Source organism: Falco naumanni, chromosome Z (assembly GCF_017639655.2).
Source record: "Falco naumanni isolate bFalNau1 chromosome Z, bFalNau1.pat, whole genome shotgun sequence".
NCBI classification, from domain to species: Eukaryota; Metazoa; Chordata; class Aves; order Falconiformes; family Falconidae; genus Falco; species Falco naumanni.
Window position 1 is genome coordinate 67955956 of NC_054080.1, and position 23423 is coordinate 67979378.

Genomic DNA, 23423 nt, shown 5'->3' on the forward strand with positions numbered 1-23423 from the left:
GAATATGTAGCAATGCATGTCAACCCCAAGATTCTTAAGAAACCAAGGTTCAATTATGACTTAACTGACAGTACAAGATGGGTTGAAAGTGGCATTTTGGGCATATTTATCATGGCTGGTAAGAGACTTAAAATGTACTTTTTCACACATACATACACAGCTGAATTCAGAGATGTTCACAACTGGACTTTTGTATCCAAAACTTATTTTGCAAAGTGCATCACTCATTTGTAAATTACAATTCAAATAACATTAAATAAAATATTATTACTTTTAAGGGTAAATAAATTAACTTTTTAGTGATTTTTACTTCTTTTACTCCATGCATATCTAATGCAAGAATTTTACACAAAATGTTCCTTCCCTCCTCCAAGGCAGTAGTTCTCAAGATTTCAGAAATTTGAAATTAACTAATTTTCAACTGTTTGCAGAAGGCACACATAGGAAAACACGAGGAAAAGCTTTCAGATTTATTTAATTTTAATCTATATTAGAGAAAAAAAAGCATATAGTTTTCTCTTAATTCTGTTCAGACTACCTGTAACTTTCATATTTGTAAAATAACAGAATAAATTTTTAATACAACCAGATGCTGTTATCTTAAAAGTACACGTATGTGACTACTTGCAGAAATCCAACATTTACCCACTTAGGAAATGTTGCTCTATAATGGTGGTGTTGGGCTGTGATGAGATCAGTCATGAAAGCAGGTGCTTCTTCATACTGATTTCCCATACCCTAAAGGTCAGTGATCATCATCAGCAAAAATACTGTAAAAATATGACTGTATAGCAAGTTTCAGAAAAAAAGAGTTATACAGGGTAAAAACTCCAGCTTGAAGTGATAATCATAATCCACCATGACGGTCAGTAAGAAGCCAAAATTACTATTTATATATAAAAATAAAGCTATTTATCTTTTTAAATTTTTTTTTATTTCTTTGGTGACCTCTTCCATCAACAAATTCTGTTGAATTCAGTTTCAAAAGCAGCCACTGAGTCTATTAATGCAGAGCTGTGTATATAATTCACAAAACCCCAAAATTACTTGAATTTGTAGAACATCAAGACTGCTTAAAAACACAATTATACACAACTTCCATTTCATTTCAAAGAAGCATTTATTGTTCATTTGGTGACATTTAACAGCTACACAAAAATACCCAAATCCATAATACTTACTGCATGTCAAAGCATCTCAATAATGTCCTGTTTCTAAAATACCTCTGTGTTACCATTGAGACAATGATATTCTCATAGAAAGCATGTTACTATAATTAAGCTCCCAAGTGGTCAATGCTGATCTGTCTCTCAGCATTTTATTTCCTGCTTAATGCAGTAAAATTATCACAGAAGACTATTTATGACTTAGTAGGTATTTCCAGTTTCACTGGACAGCAAAAAAGGAAAAGTTTCATTTGTGTTATTTTAGTTTTCCTTCCTCCAGTCAGAGGCAGGAAACATAAAGAAGTGAACAAACTAAAGCAGACTTTATTTTTATTCTTCAGAAAAGATTCATTGCAAGTGATAAGAAAAAAATAATGTCTGACAGTCTGATGGGAAATAAATTGCTGGAAAAGTAATCCATGCAACTTTTGTCTTCCTTAAACATTGATGTTTCAGGAAATTCTGCTATGCCTGTTCACATGCAATAGGTGTTTTCCTCCCCTACTCTCAGTCACCAAAGCATAATTAAAATCAACAAAACTGATTTTTAAAAATTCACTCCAGTTATCACTGGTTCAAATCTTCTTTTGTTACATTTCAGAGTAAAAATAATTGCTGTTATTATTGTTGACACTATGTGTGGGATTCAGGTGACATCATTCAGAATTCCAACCTACCTCTTAAAACAACAAAACAGTTCTAATGAGATCACCTGCTCAAGTAAGTGTCTAAATTCATTATTTAGTTGAAGAAAAAATGGTAGATGCAAAATCTAAACATGTTGACTTGCCTCTTAGAGACCTCCACAAATCTGTTCACTTTAGCCCATGAATAAGATGGACAGAACATCCTTCTAGAGGTCTCCAGAGGCATGTTTTCCCCCCTTTTTCAACTTATGATAATATTTTAAATATATTATGATATGAAATATTAAAGGCCACAGATTCCAGCTCATCTTTTCCGATTTAGTTTTTCCTAAAGCTACTGAAGGTTATACATGCAGTCTGTTCTCCATACACTCCATCACAGTATCCTCCATCATCATTCCATCATCTGCTGACAGACAAGGAATTTCATCACAATGACGCAGTAGTGACAACTACTGTGATTATTACTGCATATTGAATATACTAAATAGTATTGAAGTTTCCTAAATCTGTTATGTGATATACTCAAGTCTTGCAACTTTAACAAATACACTTCTAATCCTCATAGCTATAGCAGTAAGTTTGAAAATGTGAAATGCAAAACCAAGCAAACTAGAAGAGGAATAAAAAATACTGTCTGTTTGCTACTAACTCCCCAAATCCTTGTGTTTCTGAGGAGGGTCAAATTAGAACCAGCAATAATTATACCGTGTTCTTCTAGAAAATAAAGCTAGAGGAATCAAAAGAAGTTAGATGGGTCAGACTAGTCAGAAACAGAAAGAAGATGACTCCACACAGCAGGCAATGGACCTGTAGACCTTGTCGACAAAGGACATTTTGGATCCTAAATGTTATGTACAGGTAACTGAAAAAGTTAATGGAAGACAAACCCCACTGCAGGTTACAAACCACACAGAACACACATCTGGTTCAGGAAATGGCCTCAGCTGGAAATATTCAGAAACTGGAAGAGAAATATTATATATGCTTGCTCAGTTATTTTTGTCTCTAGCTATCGGCTTACATGTACTTGTGCAGACGTGATACTGGACAAAACATGGTCTTGATTTGATCCAGTATGGCTCTCCTTTTGCTTTCTCATCCTCCCCTTCTATCCTAGCCAGAAATCAGATGCTTTGAAGTTTGATTTCATACACAAACTCTGTGGCATATTGTAATATGCAAATGTATTACATGACCTTCTGTGGCTTCCATCTGCTATGAAACGTTATGAACATAACATTTTTTTAATAAAAAAGTCATGATAAGCAGTGTAAGATTAACTTATAAATAATTAATAGATTCAGAGGTATCTTATTACATTTTCCACAGATTCTGTAAATGGAAATCTCACTAGTCAAAGACACATTCAAATCTGCAGACGGTAAATGGAAAAATGGAGTTTACGGTGACCCACATTACACTGCTAACTAACAATAATTTACTGACTTAATGGTAACCTGGCTTTCACATTTTGTTCCATTTTTCAGTACAAAGAACATTGTATTCATGAGCTGACGATTCAGAAGTTTTAAAAATATCACTGATCATGACTGTGAAAATGATACTTTATATTAATAACAATATCCAGCTTGCACTGTCCCAAACTTCCAGTTTCTGTCCAAGATTTTCATCTGTTTCTAGCAAACTTCTGTATATGAATAAAAAAGACTATTGACAGAAGTAGTGGGAAAAGAAGAACTACAGGGAAGTTGGAGAGGATTCTTTTGAGAGTTATGGGAATTAAGGAGGACACCCCCCCCTTTTTGGTAAGGTACGTACTATTTGACTATATAGTTAATCATAATTAATGTAGGTAAATTACATTTAGATTTTAAACTCATGTTGTGTTAACAGAATGACTAAAAATACAGACCAGAAATGTAGAATATAAATGTTTCTCGAGGAATAAAATTGAAGTTCCAGCTTTTAACTTCATGTTCTACAAGAAACAAGGCACAGCAGAAAACCTGGGACAACATCCCTCTCACTACCAATTTAAACTAAGGACACCAGCTGACGCACCCACCACTCTTAGCTGAGCACAGTTTGTACCTATATGTGAAAGGTTAACAGTCAGTCACCAAGACAACAACCCAAATATTATTTCTATTACAAACCTGGAGTAGTAGCTCATAGTTGTCCCATTAGCCACTAATATTTTTCTTCTGTTTTTGTTTAATGAGATCTTTTAACCAAACGGTTGTGCTGCCTGCCCAGTTACTCTGCCTCTAAACTGCAAAAGTAGATTTCCCTGGGACTTGTCCATGTACATACTGCCTGGCCGTTCTAACCTTTGCAAACAGATAGGCACCCTTATTTTCCTAGAATAGATGGATATAAACATAACCCAAACTGTAGAATAAAGCCCAACACCTGGCTCTTTACTGATTAAAAATAGATCACTGCAAATGACCCATAATAAATAACATCACGAAGACTGATTTAGCCAAGAGGAGAGGGTGAATTCTGTTAGGATATTTTAGCTGTGTACAGTCTGTAGCAAACAATTGCATCATCTATAAACAGTACTTATTCTGAGAAATAGAAATGTTTTTTGCAAAAATGGGAAGGGACAAGTTTACGCTTTACATTTAACAGGGCTTACACATTGGCTGCAGACTACTCCCCACCAGCATGTGGCCAAAGTGTTATTTTCTGTTCCATTTCACACTTAGTGCTATAGCATTTCAAGTGTCCTTACCAGTTCCTCTACATTTTTCAAGAAGAGACTGAAACAAAGCTGGTCTAAGTGCAATCAAGGAGGACAACAAACTGAGTAAAACCATCTTGCAGCAGTATGTACACTGGAAAATTTTGGCAAACTCAAAAAATACTAGCAGGAAAAAAAAATAAAATCAGAGTGCTTCCATCCTGGAAAATAAAATAGGATAGAGAAATTTAAGCTGAAGATTAAAATAAGATTAAGGTTTATAGAGTCCTCACATACCTGGACCTCTTGCAAAAACAAAAATAAAAATTTTAAATATTTATTTAATGTATTGTACGGCACATATTACAATCAATGATACTGTAAGGATATTTTAAAGACCTGCAAACAACACAGGAGTGCAGTAGGGCAACAAAGAACAGTGCACCTGATCAAAATGTGCTGAAAGCTAAGTAAAATTAGGAAGGATATCCAAGCTATGAGGCCTTTAGAAGTATTTTATGCTGATATTGCAGAAGATTACCTCTCTCTGTTGTGATCTTAGAAAACATACAAAGCAAACAGCATAAAAGGCAGCAATTGGTGTGCTGGTGACAGTTACTCAGGGAGGGGAGCAGGACTGGGAGCATTGGCTTGGCCTCCCACAAAAGCTTGTTTTCAAAATGGGGGCAAACAGTATCATCCTCTACAATCAGAAAACTCCTTCACTTGAGGAAATTGATACCACTGCGTGTTGGCATGTGCCAGCCTGTGCTGCTGCCCTCAGATAGCTAGAATCAAGCCAGCAGCAAAGAACAAACTGTGTCTTTCACTCAGTGTGGGGCTCAGCAAATAGAACCTCCTGAAAGCTGGACTTTTTAGCCGCATCAATGCAACACCATGGATTTGGGTTCAAGCCTGGACTGTACCTGGCTGGTCGCAAGGGAAGATTAAGCATGCATCTAGTTGCAAAGACATACCGACAGAAACGCTGTTTGTGAAATCATGGCTTAAACACATGCAAGTGGATTCTTTGCAAATGGGAGAATCTTCACATTTTATTTTTTGCTTCATTTGCAATAATGTCACTGCAGAATTATACAGTCTTAACTTATGAAAAAGAGATTTAGTCACAGATTAAGACTAAGAGTGGAAGAAAATATGATGACATGGTACAATTACTGTCTGTCAGCTCAGGGGCCACAGCGCTCTGGCCTTATTGCAGAAGGCCAAGTAGGCGGTGGTAGGAGTTCCTGCAGCACTCAGTTCTGGCTGGCAAAGTATCAGTGCATTTCAAATAAAGTTGTACATTAAAAAAAAAAAGTTTCAGCTTCTGAAACTTTTTCGGTACTGCTTAAATCAAGCCTTTTATTTTTCGGGGCTACAAAAAAACCTTTGTATAGTTTTGCCTTCAGCATTTTTTCTTCAATCTTTAACTTCTTAAGAGCAAAAGACTGACTTTCTGGAATGAGACCAAATAATTTTTAAAAAAGGACTTCTTATTAGAAGTAGATAAATATCCCCAAAAGACCAAGAAATAGAAATTTGTAAGTAGCTCCAGATTCAGTAGCCACATGCTTTTCAAAACCAATTAAATGCTTTGAACAACCCATTACATAAAGCTTCCTTTGCTGGTTTTGTACTAAATAATTTGTACTGGAAAATAGCTTCATAATGCACTGTCAAGCCTGAAAATATACTGAATCAATGTTAATGTGTTCCTAAATGAGTGACACAATGCAATAGGCAAAACTTTTGGAAATACAGTAGCAGAGACCAGGAATATGTGCCTCACTCAGCTGACAGTCATCAGAATAAAACTATTTTGTTCAAAGTTTGGAAGGTCAGCACAGTTCTTAGCACTTTGCAGTTTCTCACAGAAGGGAGAAAAAGCCTCAGAATTATGCAGTCACATACAGAAAACTTTGTGAGGTCAGCTACTAGACTTGTACAGATGTACAAAGGCTTAGCAGATTTAGCAGCCTGATGGAAGTTAAACAACTAGGAAATGTTTCAGCTTGTCTGCAGTGATGTCCAATCCATCTTTGGGATGAAGTTCTTCTGTCAACACTTAACTCCATTCAGGTCCCTACAATCTTTATGTTCCTCTCTAAGGCCATCCTCTTGGCTATAAAAGACCATTTCCTCCTGAATATCCCACTATAACTTGTTTCCTACCATCCAGCTTTATCTCTAAGTCCCCAAGACCCTTTATCACTTGACCATTTTTTTTTTTTTGAGATAGAAGATATTTGTAGTCATCTACAATTAACTCGGATTTCACAGCAAAAGCAATTAAAATGAACGTGTATGTTATTTTCTGAAATAAACCCCAGAAGCTTAAAAAGGAGCAAGACATTAATTTCATGTAAAAAGTGAATAAAGAAGGATTCTTTAACCTAAAGAAAAATGTATTCTTCACAATACTCTCCAAAACTGCTTGTGGACCTCTAGATTTTCCTCTGCACAAGATTCCTCTATGTTGATAGGTAGAGTAAAGAGTGTTTCTTTCTACTTGCTTAGTTACACTGAATCCCAGTTTTGCAGGCTGATGTCTTGCTGCTGTAAGCTTTCCACAGCATAGCCTTGTCAAAACCAGCATGGTAGGTCTGGTACAGCTACAGTTGCGGAAAAGGCACATTAAAATCCCTAGCAATCTCCAAAGTCACTTCTGTAGAGATTTTTCATTTGACTTCACACTGTTAACTGGACTGCTTTTCCTACACTAACTAGTATACTTCACATATTTCCAATTAATGTTGCTGCTCTTAGGCTAAATGAAAGGCCAAGTAGATCCAGTCAGAATCTTACAGTTTCTTTTAAACAAGTATGACCCTTACTGAGTATCTGAAGTGCTACCATTTTTATGATGTGAAATAATTCCTGAATTATTCTAAGTATTCTTTTCCTAAGAAACTAAATTCTGTAACACTTGCTTAATGGGAGGAAGGAAACCCAATCCTTTTTCATTCTTAAGCAAGTAGCTCCCAGGCCTTTTCTAGCTTACATAATCACATAAATAGCTTCACTTGAAGCAATAGTTCCTTCAACATTGTGCCTATGATTCAATCCAAAAATATAGCTGGATTGTGCGTCAGGTAGCACAACTGGTTAAGGTCAACTTATCTCTATGTGGTTTAAAAAAATGGTATGACCTATCCATACATAGTGCCACTCTACTATAGTTAATGATCAGTTAAACACATCTTTGAATCAGAGATGTATTTTACAATATCAGCATTGAAGCTTATGATAAAAACGAGAAAGCTAGCAGAAATACATGAGAAATTTCAAGGCAGAGATGTTAGTCTAATATGTGTTCAACAGTAAGTGTCATGCTTATTCACCAAAGGAGGTTTATTTTGAGATGATGGAGACTGGTAACTTGTCATTATGCAACATGCCTTACATCTTTTGTAATTTCAGTATACTAATAATGATTAAAGAAAAAGAAAGCACTGAATACTCATCACACTGGCAAATCCTGCGAGTTGGATTAAATTGCTACATGTCAGTGTTCAGATTTTAATTGAAAATGCTATTGTCTACATATTTTTAAGTTTCTTTTTAATCCATGCTTTGTACTTGTGTTTTCTCTTGCCAGCTAGCAAGCTATCTTTGAAAAACAAAATATTCTGTCAACAAAACCAGAGTAAAATGCCAAACACTGCAGACAAAAGAGTGTACTTCTGAGGGTGGATATATTGCCACAATACTGTTATTTACACATTAAGAAGTCTATTTTCCTTTAAGAGAACATGAACCACTGCATGTGTGCATGTGCGCGCACACACACACAAATCACTCTATCTCGTAAGTTTAGACTTCATAGTCTACTCCATCAAATTTTAAATCACCCATCTATAAAATGCCCTGGGACAGAAATTCCTGTTGAACATTCTGGGAAATACGATGATCAGAGAACTGACGCAAAAAAATGATGCCTAGCTGAAAGCTCATGTTACTATCTCCCGACTAGGACAAAGGACATATTTCTTTTTTTCCCCTTCCTGACTTGGTATCATTATTCATTCATTTTTCCCCTAATTGTTTTCAGGGTTCATAGGGCAATTTTTCTCAAAGGTCAGCAGTCTTTAGGCAAATATCTGAGTAGAAATGCTTTGGTGGCAATCCAGGCTTTCTGAAAAGCAGCAACTTTTCCAATTTTTTTATTTCATAATGGCTACAAACTCCTGTCTTTCAATGCCTTATGCTGAGCAGAATCATTGGCTCACTCTCAACTGAATCACTCAAGGCTTCAGGAAGAGAAGAAATCTACCAAAAGGAAGTGCAAATATCCTGATATGACCCTCTCACACCCAGCTAGCCAGAGACCACAGAACTTAATCCAAGACAGTTTTTATAAAGTACAGCAAAAATATAGGCATTCAACATGCATGCTAGAAGCCAGCAGCTCTTATTTTATTTCTATAAAACACATTAATATCAATTCAGCTGTGATCCAAGAAACTGTAATTAAGTGCTGTGAAAGCGTAAAGATGGAAGCCTGCAAACATCTGTCTCTTCCTTTGGTCCCATACAACTCTGTTATGCAGTGATGGGGGAGGGGGACACACAACTAAAAGCGGGCAGAGCTTGACCAGGCAAAAATCCAGGAGCCAGGTGGAGATGGACACACTTCAGAATTAAATCTCATACATGTATATTAAAACAACACAAAACAAAGTATCAACTTGCAAACTATACTGAAATTGTATAGATTTCCTATTATTTCTGATAATACAGCATCTATGATAATTTTCATTGGAACAGAACAGGACATTAATTTTCTTCATCTGAGCCATCTTCCAGTAGAGTAAGAGGGAGTCACTACGTTGCTCTAGCTTAGTCACAGCTACATAAAAAAAAAGAATTCTTTCTTTCCCTGTTTACAACATGTACTCCTGTACTTCAACAGGAACTTGAAAACTCTTAAACTGCTTCTTATCACGAAGACTTACATTATATTTCAGACAAACTTGTCATATAAAGCTACAGGTTCCATTACAATGTAAATCAAAAGGATATTTACAAAACTGAATTTAAAAGGTGCAGGGAGATGCTACAACAGTCTAAGATGGAAAACACTTTTACAAATGTAAGTATCCTAGTAAAGTTTAAACTATTTTTGTTTGTAATTAAATAATCATAGTTGCAGTTTTCTAAGAGCAGAAATGGAGAGCAAGGGATGAAACCTACTGTTGCTAAAAGCAAATTTTGAAAGGTTTAAAAATGCTTGATATTGAGCTTAAAGTGAAAAAAATGAACCACCATCCAAACAATTCCTTTCTCCTATCGTACTTGTTAATTCTTTGCAACAAATCAACTGTATTTTCAATAATATCGCTCAAGATGATGTTTTTTTAAACTTTCTTCTACCACTAACAAGAAAAATTACCTCAGCGAGAATATACTTGATAAGAGATTGCTACAGGCAGTAATGGAAAGTCAGTCACATTTGTTGAAATACTAGAATTCCACCATGATTTGTCCCCAGATGCTAGTGCTCTTGCACTGCAAGGTCAGATGGAATTGCTTCTTCATCCCCAACTGCAAAGCAGCAAAATGCTCACAGGAAAAGCCAGCTCTGTCCTGCAAGAGCACGCAGGAGCCGGCACTGCCTGTTTGCACAGGACAGCTCTATCTGCTCGCTAAGCTCAGTAAACTCACTGCTCACAAAGCTCACGGCTCACCAGCATAAGGAAAGCACAGCATCAGCTCCCTACCACAACATACAGAGCTTTTCTGATTTGGAACTTACGTGTGCTCACTGTTAAGAGAGAATATAATCCTCAGCCAGCATGTGTCCTTGTCTTTACCTGTGAATGAATTGTGATAAAACTTTTCTTGCACTGGACAGTTTATAGTATATGGCTCCATGATGGCAGGTATTTCACTTTACCTGAGAAATCCAAGCAGACGAGAACATGGGACTGCAAATGACCACAGTGGTCACTGAATCCAATCTTGTGTGAACATCAACAGTCATAAAACAGCTGTCTAATCTAGAAAAGTCTAAAATAACACCACCACATACACATCACAAAAAATACCGCACCTGGAGAAAACCTGAACATCAGCAATACAAAGGTTTGTTGATTTGGACAAAAACCCCCACCAGAACAACTGCTATTGCACCAGGCAATTCACAGGCTGCTGCACATTTATTTATTTTACTTAGCAGCTTTACCCATCTAAAGACAATCACAAGGACTTCCATGGGCTTGGGGCTTGCTGTTTTATATGTTAGTAGCTATTTTCCAGTCTACCTGTGCTGTAAATGTGTTTTACAGACAACAAATAAAATCAGACTTTCTGTAAATGAACGTGTTCACCTGAGATAATCAGAAAAATCAACAAAACCAAAATGCCAATTTCACACCAATATCGCTCAGCTGAAATGAAAACAAAAGATACCCCTCTAGTGTGTGTTAGAAACTTACTTGCTGAAATAATCCTGTGAGACATGTTTGAAGTGGAATATGGTCAACATTGGTGCCTCTACCATTGTTACTTCACAATGCAGTTTGAGAAATAATTTTAAAAATTGCAGTAAAACTTTATGGGCATTTAATATTCTTCTTTTATGTGGTATATTTTTATAGCCAAGATACTTTTTTGCAATTAAAAAGTTACTAAATTCTCCTAAAGGCAGTATATCACCATGCATTATCAATATTGAACAGCATCATACTGAAAACTTCAGCATACTAACATGCACCATCAACTGTATCTACTAATTTTTACAGACTGAGACACTCAAGTACCAGCAACAGCATGGGCACCTCTTCTGCTGTACTGTTGGTGTAGGGATTTTACTGGTAAACCAGCTGAAAGCACTACAGAATTAATCCCAGGTCTTTTTACTGCAAATGTTCTTTTTTACTGGTCAATAAACAATTCAGGGAAATTTGGAACTAGCTGTGAAGAGATTGTAAGAGGAAGGTTTTGTTTCCCCCCCAAAAATTAAAGCTGGACTCCAGAGGTAGAAAAACATCCTGTTTTTTAGATGCAGTTTAAGATAGAGCTTTCTACATGAATTACTGGCACTAATAACTTATATTTCCCACCCACAGAACAAGAAGTACACCTGTGATTTTAAGATATCTGTCTGGCACAGGCCTGTTCAGAGAGTATTCTGGTGTTACCACGAGTTCTGTAAGGAAACTCTTTCAAACATCTGCATCAACTTCACAAAACCACCATGGAAGCTTAACAGCGAGGAAATTTTATTTTCTTGTGCAGGTGCCACTTTTCCAGGTTAAACTGAAGTTTGCAAAGCTGTGGTCCGCTTCAGTGTTACTTCAGAGTGACTCAAGCCTCCTGAAGTCAACAGAAGCTGCTAGTGTTAAAAAAGAACCTCCTAAAAAGGCACCTGGTGCCACCACCTTATTTTCCACAATACTCCTTTTGCAAATACGTGCTACTTTATCATAGACTTGAAACGAGCTTTTTGCAAGTAGCACCTCAACTACAGTTTCAGCAGCAGGACGTGACAATGGATCACTGCCAGCTCTTCCTTCCAGCCCAGCAATGCTGATGCTGGGCTTTTCATTCTTCTTTGGTCTATAGCTGTTTGGATACCACAGTTGCCCTTGTCTGACACAGACTTTTCTAAGCTGTGCTGATATACACAGAGGACCAACTCACAGCATCTTGCTACAGAATCGCTGAAGAAAACATGTTGTCTGAAGAAAACACATTTAATGATGAATTACTTGAGTCTGATACCTGTTTACAAATAAAACGCTTACAAATTATTTTTAATAGATCTTTAAAGCTGCTGGAGGACATAAAATTGGCAGAGATCAAAAGGAAAGTACTCATTAAACCCATGTCAGGTACTTAATCTGGGCCTCTTTGCATCCTCGGCTCAGATGGCTAATCCGTGTCTGACAGGAGGTCAGTATTGTGGTGCAATCTGATGTGTCTGTTGCGATGTGGTGCGAACATACGCGCTAAGAATTGAACTGATATAACCCTGGCTGGCGACAAAGCCAAAACACAGCACTGCATTAGCTACTAAGAAGAAAATTATCCCAGCTGAAACCAGGACAAGGAGGCAACACAATGCTCCATTAAATTAACAGCAAGTGCCCTGCTTCTGTATTCAGAGCACTGAGTACAGGATTGCTGAACTGATTCCTATCTAGTGCTGGAAACTACATTATATTTTTCAGGGTAAACAAATCCTGTATAAAAGTGACCTTTTGCTCTGATTCTTCTGTCTGGAAGACTGCTCAGACTTCTCATTTTTCCAGTAGTAGGAACCTTCTGCTCTCCAACATACATTTGTATCTTGCCAGTTCTGACGTCAAAACAAAAAGTGCTTAAGGTAGGGTACAAAACAGATTTAAAAACAGAACAAAAAAATGTTATAGAAGCAAAAGTGAAAACTTCAATTTCAAAATTCTACTGCCTAAAGCCCTAAATATTTTTCAGGGACAATTTCGATACTACCCCCTGAAAATAAAAAGACTAACCTATTTAGGCTAGAAAGGCAAGTCTTCAAAATTAGGAGAGGTTAGACTCAGTTATCAGCATTAATTGTCAATATTATTTTGTTCCTTCTGAACACTTAATAAGACTTTTGACTTGTAAGAAAAACACTCAGGGCCATGCAAGTTGACGTGGATACAACATAGGCAGACGGCTTGGAATTGCTTAAGCAGATATAAATCTGTTGTTTACCAAGATCACAATGCCTGACTGTGTATTAATAAACTTTTAATAACTGATATCTGATGCTTTTAAAAGTCTTAAAAACTTGCACTTTGACTGACTTACTACTCTGGTTATCTTAAAAAACAATGCTTTAGTTGAAACAACCTGAAGCACTGTTAAAAAACCCAACAAACCTTTCACCACTTTTTTTCTGGTTTTCCCTTGATGTTTCTTCTCACTCAGCGTCTCCTCAAAAGCTCTGGAAGATTTATTTCAGTCATCCTCTGTAGTTTTCTGGGTTTTTTTTATGGCTGACTAGAATTTTTTTCCTTTGCTTATCACACCAGTTGCCAACGCAACACACAGAAGTGTTTGTTGCTACATGCTACTTTTGAAAAAGATGGCGGCTTTCAGACAAGTATGAAAGGAAAAGAAAGTTTTTCACAAGCCTCAGGTACAGCAATGACTCTGCATGTCACAGTTTTGTAGCAAGCTTGTCAGAAATCCATAGTAACAGGATTAGCAAGGTCTCAGAATCTCAATTTCAATTCTCAGCCTCTGGCTCAAGGCTCCTCTCCCTTGGACGAAGGTTTCATCACATCAGCTGGCATCTCTACCCTCAGCTGAGGATGAGCTGTTAGGACTGAGTAAAGGTATTTCAAACATCTACTGGGGCTCTCTTTTGGGAAGAAGTAGCATGCCCAATACAGCATCTCAAGTTTTCCACTGAATCACAGCTTTTCATCTTTACTCATGGCTCTGGAACTTGGAGGAGGTCCTTCATGAGGCAGCTGCTCCTTTTCTGCCTCTCACCACTGCTGTGGTGGTGAGCTCCTAGGTACAACCTCCCAGTGCGGGCAGCCACAGCCCCAGGAGGCATGGCTGTCCTGGCAGACAGCTGATGTTCTCCCAGCACCGTATCTGAAGAGAGTCCATTTCAGCTTCTCTTAGTCACCCTATCAAAGACAGGCAATTTCCACTCAGGAGAGGAATACATTATATAGGACAAACCAGTTCTTTTTACCTAAGGGAGTGGAAATGATCTTATAGCAACTATTCAGTCAAGATAAATGCAACTAGTTCATTTCTCTCACACCTGAACTAAAATACCTATACCAGTATTAAACACTTGAAGTCACCAGGCTGAACAGCAGGCAGGCCAAAGAAAAGACAATTCTCTTCAGCAAACCCTGCTGCAGCTTTCAGAGTTTCAGAAACCATTAAAGGAGTCGTTCATAAGCACTCAATAACTGTCAGACATCCTAAATGCAGCACTTGTCACCAAGCTGCTCCTACCAGGAACAAACCTCGAGACCTGCTGATAACCGTAAAGCCTGCAACCGGAGTCATTCCTCCAGCTACCAAAGCAATCACAAGATATGAGCCAAGTAAGTTAGCTTTTATTTTTTTTTTTTTTACATAAAGATACCACATTCTTTGAGGATACTGCACCCTTATACACACACTTATCTCTCTTCACATTTGTTTTGTGTTTCTTCTTCTGAAATCTGTCAGTAAAAATTCAGCTGAAACATTTTTTCTAAGTAAAGTAAATGTCTAAATCTTTGTATTGAGGCTGCATGGGAAATAAACTGCCTGCTTTCAAAAGTAGACTTGCATGGCTGCCACCAAGTCCAAAACCTTTTTGAAACATGAAGCCTCACTCAGGGCTTTTTCCTGAAATGTGAAGACTACAGCTGGAATGTGTTAGGTAGGCACGGTCCCAACTTTCAATCACCTTTCTGTCCCATTTGGAGCAGAAAACTGACAATTGTCTCCCACATCTTAAGGGATACCTGTGTCAGTTATGCTTAGCTACCTCAGCCAAAATATAAAAATATTTATTTGCTCATACAATGTGGAACTGCACTTACCAAAGACACAGAAAAAGGAGCGTCTTTAATGTAATGTTAACAATGAAACAGAAAACGGTCTTAAACTTTGTATCTTCTCTCCCAAATGGCTCCTTAAACCCCTAGACTTTTTCTTCGCTATTCTAGGCTTGGCTTTGATTAGAAATTCCATTCTGGACCAGAGAAAACACTTCGCATCAAGTCTGGTATGTACATTCCTAAAAAGGAGGACTGCTTTCAACTAATTAACATTCCCTAATGGAACAGCTATTTTGTCAGAGAATTAATGATCAGCTCTAATATGACTTCTAAGTAATTATTAGAGCAGCATGACAGTAATCACATTAGCTGTGAACACAGCATTTCCCAAAAAGACAGCAATAAATTAGAGATTGATAAAGTAAAATCTGACAAGGGCTGGCAGGGCTCAAAAGCTGCTGCTTCATGTTGCATTTCCCAGAAGATACTGACTTGGAAGCAAGTGCTGCTCTGGTATCAGCTCCCCCTCTGTTTCTTGTACAGCTCTCAAGTGGGACAAGAGGAAGAATTATTTACAGAGAACAGAATAAACAAGATGATGTCAGAGACCTTTTCCTCACACTCTATTTTAGGCTAAGACACCTTAGGAGACTTCTTTTTTTTTTCACTGAAAAGCTATACTGCATTTCGAAAACGGCCGAGTTCAGAAGTTCACAGAGAATATGCACTACAGTTTGGTTGTTAGACCAGCTAAGTTTATTTCCTTTATATTCTGTATCATGCAAGCAGTTACCCTCAAATCAAAGTCAATATCCTACTAGAGTCAAGCATAAAAAAATGTGGCAGGCCTAAACATCACACTTACTAAGCAAGTCTTTGGGCAGCTGTCACAGAAACAGCTCCACAGCCTATGCTTACTCTTTCCACAACAGAAAAAGCCCAGGCACGACGCATCAGAGCCTGAATTAAGTATTGTAACAATAATAAAAAGACCCAAATGGTTAGGTATTTCCTTAACTCTAAATCAGCAGAATATCAAGTTTTCAAAATGCTATTTTCCTATATGAAATCTGAATACAACAGTCTCTTAAAGCAAGCTGTGGCTGTTGTAGGAGAACCACAGATACTGCAAAATCTACTGCAATGCCATGTCTCTCTTCTCTTCCCATCACCTGCTAAAGCAAATAAAAACCTGAGAAAACTGAAGTTCAAACAGTATCAGAACTGTATAACTCACTTTGTAAAGAGTTGTAGGTCTATATTGAAATAAGAAGGGAATGCCTCCCAGAGACCTATCTTTCCCCAAATTAACACAGCTTGAAGAAACTTTTGTCATCAACATGAACCACTTCAGTTACATTCTTAAAATGCAGAGGCAGATGTAATTCTAAAACTTTTTTTTTTTTTTTAAGGGAACAGATAAAGGCAACTGGTACAGCAGAGAACAAGAAAAACAAGGACACCAAGTTTGAAGTTTTGCTGTACCTAAAAAGTACACGGATAAGCAGTATTCTGAAGTCATTCCTTAATTTTTTTTTTCTTATGTGTCTTTCAGGAATTCGTTTTAGGGTATAAACACAGACTCCTAACTGTAGACCTTCTAATTGCAGCTTCACATTTTAAAAATTGCTTTCTTAGATCTTTTGTAGAAGCAACAGACCACACACTGCACAAATGTGGCTACAGATAAAACAACAGCATAAACACTCTGAGAACATGTTTTTTCCTGCAAAGCTAGACATCTATGAAACAGGCTTGTTTTATTTAAAGACAGTTAAGACATATGAAAATCTGAGAATCAAGTGAATGGACTGGGTGACTAAAAGAGATCACATGCACATGATTACACCTTTTATCCCCACTTTGCTTTTATGAAACCGAGCTCGTTTTCTGGATGGTTAATGCAGCTTCGAGAAAGAAATTAAAGAGAGGCTCAAGCTATATAAATCAGTCAAATTAGAAGGTAGCTATACTGTACCTTCAGAGAAAAAGGCAAACCCAAAGTCAGCAGCTCAGAAGTTAAACGAAGAAATTTTCAGTGGGCATGTAAGATAGCTTTATTATTCAGGACTACTTAACCTTTGAAAGAACAGTAGCAAATGAAAGGACATTTACAGGGCTTTAAAAACATCAGGCTAGTTACATCACAAATTAAGCTGACAAGCAATGGGCTCTTGTTACACTGGTGGTCAGGGAGTGGTCAAAAGATCATTTACCAGCATTTTACTCATACAGTGTACAAGGGTGAAGACAAGAGGAGGGACATGAGGAACTCCCTAGGTTAAACACAATTAAATGCTTTACAGTTTTACCAGAAGACTTATCTTTTATTTTGCTTTATAACTAGTAGTATTATTTTGGTCTCTTGCTGGTGGTGACCTCATGTTCTGCACCCAGCTTTATTACATAAACATGAATATAGTAACAACTGGATTTAAATGCCAAAGATGACAAAATTAACGCTGAGGCCTGCTCCAAGTATTAGTTTGCAAGAGGTTTAATGACCTAAATTAATGAATTTATTTGAAACTTTGAAGAGCACAGCAGGGTTCAGGATCAAGATGATTTCATGGAACTTTTTAAAGTTTTCTTCCTACCAAATGTAACAAACATTAGTAAGTCTTACCATGTGTATTCATTTATTTTGATAACTGAAAAATTGTAAGACAAACTACTAATTCACAGAATTATGTCAGAACATAATCAAACTAAACTAAGACAGTGAACACTTCATGGTGCAAGAGAACTATTTTCATACTGTGGACAGTCTTTAGTTCATATAAGTTTAGTTGCAAAGAAAAGGCGCAAAAAAAATTTTCCCATGGCTCCAGCACATTTGATCGAATCAAAATCATTTGATCTGCAGACATGCACCTTCTGTGCCTATACACAGACATTAAGGCCTGCATTAAACAAGCATCTTTGTCAATATGGCCTTTTCAAGTATTCAAAATGACTTTAAATGTAAAAGATACTAGCAACCCTGGAACTCTGCCAGGTCAAGCATCTGCAGCTACTGAACATAGCTTACTTTCAATACCAAGCCCTTAAGCTGTTTCCTGAAACAGGATGCATTTGTCTACACAGTGATTGTGTATTTATTTTACTACAAAAATGCCTACCAAACAAAACAAAACTAAAAAATCCCACCCTTCCATACTTCGGGCAACTAGATGTGTATTTCCTTCAGAGACTTTATGCAATAACTTTCTTTCACAGACTTAATGCCAAGATAGCAACAGCTACAAAAAGAAAAATACTCATAAAGTCAGTGAAGAATTTTAAATGTAAATAATTTAAGAATCATTATGAATGTATTTTCTTAGCAGATGTTTGCGCTCATTGTTATACCTCAAAAACCCCCAAAAACCCAACAAAGCAGCAAAAAAGAAAAAGCAGCAAAATGGCTGCTTCTTTTCCTTGGTGATAACTACCACAAGCACTAAACACAGACTTGCTGAATTGCCATTATAATCTTACAGTACACAGCAAAACCTCTTCCTAATTTCTTGTTTAAAATGGAATAACTGGAATCCATCTGGTCTAATAAAATGTCAAACCATTCCACAACAGCAGAACAGTTTGATTTGTCTGTCTCACAGTTTGCTGAGAATTAAACTAAGAATTTCTGGGTGTACTACAATTTTGAATGCATGTATCATCTGTGTGCAATTGTGGCAAATTGGCATTGCTTAAAAGACGGGAAATACTAATATACCAGCTTATCTTAAAGGAATTAACAACTCTGTTTAGACATTATGAGCTTGTTTAAAGCCACAATTTTCTGCATTTAAGTAATATTTATTGAAGGTTAGATTGTTCTACTCCACATATAGCAGAAATCAAGGTGCCTTCTAACTGGCAAAGTGTACAATCAGCTTAAGCAGATTTTTGAAAGAAAAAAAATTTTAATCTAACCAGTCCTAACTGCTGAAGCAGTTTTACCTAAGCACTATGACTTGTGCCACTCAACACCAAGATAAAAATGTGAACTTCAAGTAAGTTTATCTGTGCAAGCTGACTCTATAAACTGTCTTAACGTACTTGCTTGCCTTCAGTGACAGAAGAATCAGTGTTCAACTCCAACTCTAATGTAAGTTCTGTTCATGCGTTCCTTAGACTGAGTGGATGATGGGAAAAGGGGAGATGGCTTTTAACTCAAAAGAACTTCTCTATCAAGGAATTCAAACTGATGTTTCAGCTAGCTAGCTAGTATCAAATTCACAGGTGTGGCATCCATCAACATACAGGCCTACCATCAAAAATGCTTTTCCTAGAATTATTCTACTCCAGAGGTCCTCAAACTACGGCCTGCAGGCCAGATACGGCCCCCCATATTTACAGACACCTCCCCCCTCCCTGCTGGGGGTTGGGGGGAACCAAGCAGCTGCAGATGACTGTCTGCCACTTCATCCGTGCGCCGGCCCCCTGGTTAAAAAGTCTGAGGACCCCTGTTCTACTCGGACTATAAGCTTTGGTGTTTTTATTTTTAATCTTCCATTGTTATGTCCTTTTCCATATTTCAGAAGTCTTCCCTGGCTTTCTTAAAATAAATTTATTTTTGGCAAGTGTCTCCTGTTCCCCTGCTCTCACTACACTTAAAAAAAAATCCTTATTTACACACACAACCTACACCATCAAACACCGGTTTAATCTGAACAATCCCCTTGCAGGTACGTCAGAATCTGAAAGCAGTTTCTGCTTCCTCAGCCTAAGATTTATTGTCCAGCAAAGAAACAAAAGTCATAGTGGCTCTCAATACTTTCAGCAGTTCAAATAACTGAAAAGTAATTCTGATTTTTACCACTGTCTCAACCCTATGCCCAAGTTAAGATTTATAAATTTGTAATCTTTACTTCTGTTTATATATGTTTTTAATAAGGTACACAAATAGAAAAATACTGTATTATAAACTTACTTAAACTACTCCTTGTCAAAAGATTCCTCATGGGAACTAGGCTCTTGATTTTGTAAGTCTTTTCATACCTCAGAATTCAGTGCTAAATAATCCCAATTCAAATTTATCAGAACACAGTCAATGACAAGATACATCATACCTTGGCAGCCCTCAGACCACCTCCCAAGCATTCAAAGAGGTAACTGAAGTGGGTGCATGGAGCTTCACAATTTTTCTTGCATCTACTATCATATTAGGGAGGAAATGGTTAATTTAAAGGGTCTGGTTTCTGAATGATTGCTTCAGGATTTTCACACAAATATTTAAGTGGTTAGACTCATAACACCACAAAAAGCCCTAAGAGATGATGTTGACCCCAGCCCTTTGCCACATCTTACGAAGTGGCAAATTCCTTAGAAGTCCAAGCACAGTCTTGTATCAAAAAGTTCACATTTGTTTTGCAGTACTCTTTTCAAGCACCTGAAGAGAAATAGACAGTCTGACATAATTTTCTCCTCCTAGTTTGTTTCCTTTTCATAGAAGCACCTTCCAAAACACTAAGCTGCCCATCTGCCTTAACATGCAGAATAAGCAGCTTTAGGGAGTCAAATTAGTTCCTTGGACTGCTGGAGGTCCAGGATTTAACTTGCAAAAATAGTCAAGATTCAATCCACAGTATACCAATAATCCTTACAATAAAACAGATATCTATTAATATGATGAGCAGAGCTATATACTTTATGAAATCCTATCTAAAACTTGATTACATGGCATGGCACATCTGCACATAGTATTAGGAAGGGAGGGCCTTTAATGTCATTTCAACATGTCTTGGAAAAGAAACTGTGGAATGAAGAAGTCACTGTTATCAATCCTCTTCAGAGCTAGATTCATCTTCCTGGTCAGAAAGCTCAGCAACAGGAAAGCGCAGGATGGCTGCGATCCCTGTCAACTGGCCCAGCTGCTCTCCAGACACATGAAGGCTGGAGAAAATGCGTACTGTGCCCATGTTCTCCCGTACACTATCTACCAATTTAACATATCGAGCACGTGTTGCCACATCCTGGTGCCGGAAAAGCTCATCACTGATCAGCAAGGTATCGATGGCCATGGCTTCATTGGCCTTCTCCACATGTTTTAGGCCATAAAAAGCCCGGTCAGGCTCATGCTGCAGCATTTTATAGAAGTCATCTAAGGCTTTGACCTCACCAGCTGCCTTAGTGTCAGAGAGACGACTGGTTACAGCTGGGTCACAGAGGGCTTCCTTCAATGCGTATTTATGTCCCGAGGAAGAGTGGACCTAGAGTAAAAAAAGTCAAAGATTTGGGTTTTTTAAATAAAAAGGACGGCTTTTTTGATTAGCCAATCACACCCAGCTTCCACTATACATAATATTTACCTTGATAATCATTCAAGGAACTTACCTCTTTCTTGAAATCTACATGGTTCTTTTCTTAAAGGATCCCTCCTACAACTCAAGGGCCTACACCAAATCCCTTAAACTGTATTTTAAGAAGTGCAGGAAAGCTGTTTCTCTTGTTAAACAACTGGGTTAAATATGCTCTTGCATACAGTCCCCAGGGTAAGGCCATGTGAAACTACTAAGAAAGTAAGACTTAAGCCTCTCCCTTTTAAAGCATTCAATAAGAGGAAGACCACTTAAGACAAGAGAGATATAGTACAAAAGCATCAAGTCCTGCACAACTACTGCAAAGCTGTGAAGTACATTAAAACTTTCCACACTTACTATTACCTCTTCATTATAAAAGCAAAAGAAAGATTATTGGTGAAACGTGTCTCCTGAATGTTGTGACCATTAAGCACCGGGCCATGCTTCCCCTCCCCCCCCCCCCCACCCCCCACCCCTCAGCCTTTTGCAAACACAGATTACAGGCCTACTCCAGTTAAAAGAATGATACAATTGTCCTCCTGAAAATGACAACTTATTTTAGGCTCTAACTTTGCCTATTTCAGTGAAAGGCAAAACCCCCCACTCATTCAATCAATCAATGAGATAACTAAAGAACAGGAAAAAATGTTATGGTCTGTGTAACCTTTAACTATGTAGGGCAAAGCTAAAACCAAAATTAAATAATTTATACCACATGCAGGTACTTTAAAAAAAAAGCTTTAGAAAGCTGTTATTAAAAATGGATGCTATGCAGTATGACATATTAACACTACAGCTAAAATATTTTCCAACTTGTATTTCACTCTTAATTGAAGATTAGATATGGCTTTATAGAGAGTTTGAAATACCTAGTACTTTCTCTACTCCACATTAAGATATCCTACGCAGGAACTATGCCTGTATCTTGCCTAACTACCTCATAGTTTGGTAGGCATGAGAATAATTTCCTCATGACACTCACACAGATAATTATTTTCTTTAATAAGCAACTTATTTCCCATCATCATAGTGATTATCTATTATCACAGGCAGCTCTTAAGCCTCTTTTTACCCTCTCTGAAGACTATTCAGCTGCTTACCTGTAGGAACTTGGACTTGTTTTCCAGCAGAAGCTTGTTGTCAGTCTTGACTGCCTGCTGGAACATGTAGTCACAAAACTGCTCCCGTACGAAGCCTGGGCTAGCCACCAGTACACACTTCACCACCTCAAAGTTGATATGCCGCTGGATGGCTTGCACCACCTGCTCGTAAAACCTTTCCAGGGCCCGGTCGTGCTGACTGCAGTTTCCCTTCCGCTTACGGGGGATGTTCACCTCCACCTTGGCACGGGTTAGCGTCATGCTTGGAGTGACCAGGCAGACATGGGCCAGCCCTTCCTGCATGACCACGGCTGCCACATCAGCGCTCCAGGCTGGGTCACAGGCCTGCTCGATGCGCTCCAGCACCACGCTGTCCCACTGCTTCTTTGCCAGCGTGAACTGCCGGTTGGGCTCCAGCTCGATGGTGTGGTAGGCTCCCATCTTGACGTACTCATTCTCTTGGATGTTAGTGCCCTTGACCCGCAGCTGGCAGGCTTGCGAGTCGAAGTCGATGGTCTCCACAGAGAGAGTGAGGGTGGTGCGGATGCGGTTGCTGCCCACGCTTCCTGTGGCCGTCTCGGTCTGCACCTTTCGGATGGTGGAGGCCCGCAGACTGTCACCCACCTGCAGCAGGTTGTAGGTGTGCCACATGTCCTCTGGCTCCTCAGGGATCAGCGTCACCTGTCCCGCATTGTCCTTCTCCAGGTCCTTCCTCACCAACCTCATCCTGGCAGTTACTTGCGCCGCCGGCTTCCCCTCAGCGACAGCGGCCAACGGCCAGCAGGCCGGTTCGGGAGACAGCGGGCGGCGGGACCGGCGCGCTCCCGGCCGTACCTCGGGCCGCCGCGAACCGACTTGCCCGCAACGTACCGCGGTGGCCCCCCGTCCGGGACCGGCGCGCTCCCGGCCGTACCTCGGGCCGCCGCGAACCGACTTGCCCGCAACGTACCGCGGTGGCCCCCCGTCCCGGCCGCCGCGCATGCGTCGCGCCCGGCCGCCCCAGGGCGCATGCGCACGGCCTGTGCTAGGAGGCGCAGGAGGGACTCGAGCCGCCCGCGCGTTCTGCTCCGCGCCAGA

The 23423-nt window shown here is 38.7% G+C and overlaps 2 protein-coding genes across 3 annotated transcripts in view; both read right to left on the bottom strand.

The window, feature by feature from the left end:
• The window catches only part of ITGA1 (integrin subunit alpha 1), an 80822-nt gene that overhangs the window by 51774 nt on the left and 5625 nt on the right, over positions 1 to 23423 (bottom strand). The gene's annotated exons all lie outside the window — the stretch shown is intronic.
• Positions 20373 to 23350, bottom strand: PELO (pelota mRNA surveillance and ribosome rescue factor). The gene is made up of 3 exons (XM_040580855.1): positions 23235 to 23350; positions 22347 to 23175; positions 20373 to 21156 (listed from the first exon to the last, which is right to left on the bottom strand). Exons 2-3 carry the CDS (start codon positions 23070 to 23072, stop codon positions 20725 to 20727), a joined length of 1158 nt encoding a protein of 385 aa, XP_040436789.1. The 5' UTR covers positions 23073 to 23175; positions 23235 to 23350; the 3' UTR covers positions 20373 to 20724.

Bases quoted from the DNA above. Each gene is read 5' to 3' on its own strand.
- PELO (XM_040580855.1), bottom strand. From the start codon at position 23,072: ATGAGGTTGGTGAGGAAGGACCTGGAGAAGGACAATGCGGGACAGGTG. The intron at 21,157-22,346 runs GTAAGCAGCTGA...TTTTTACTCTAG, and splicing joins ACAAGTCCAAGTTCCTACAG to GTCCACTCTTCCTCGGGACA.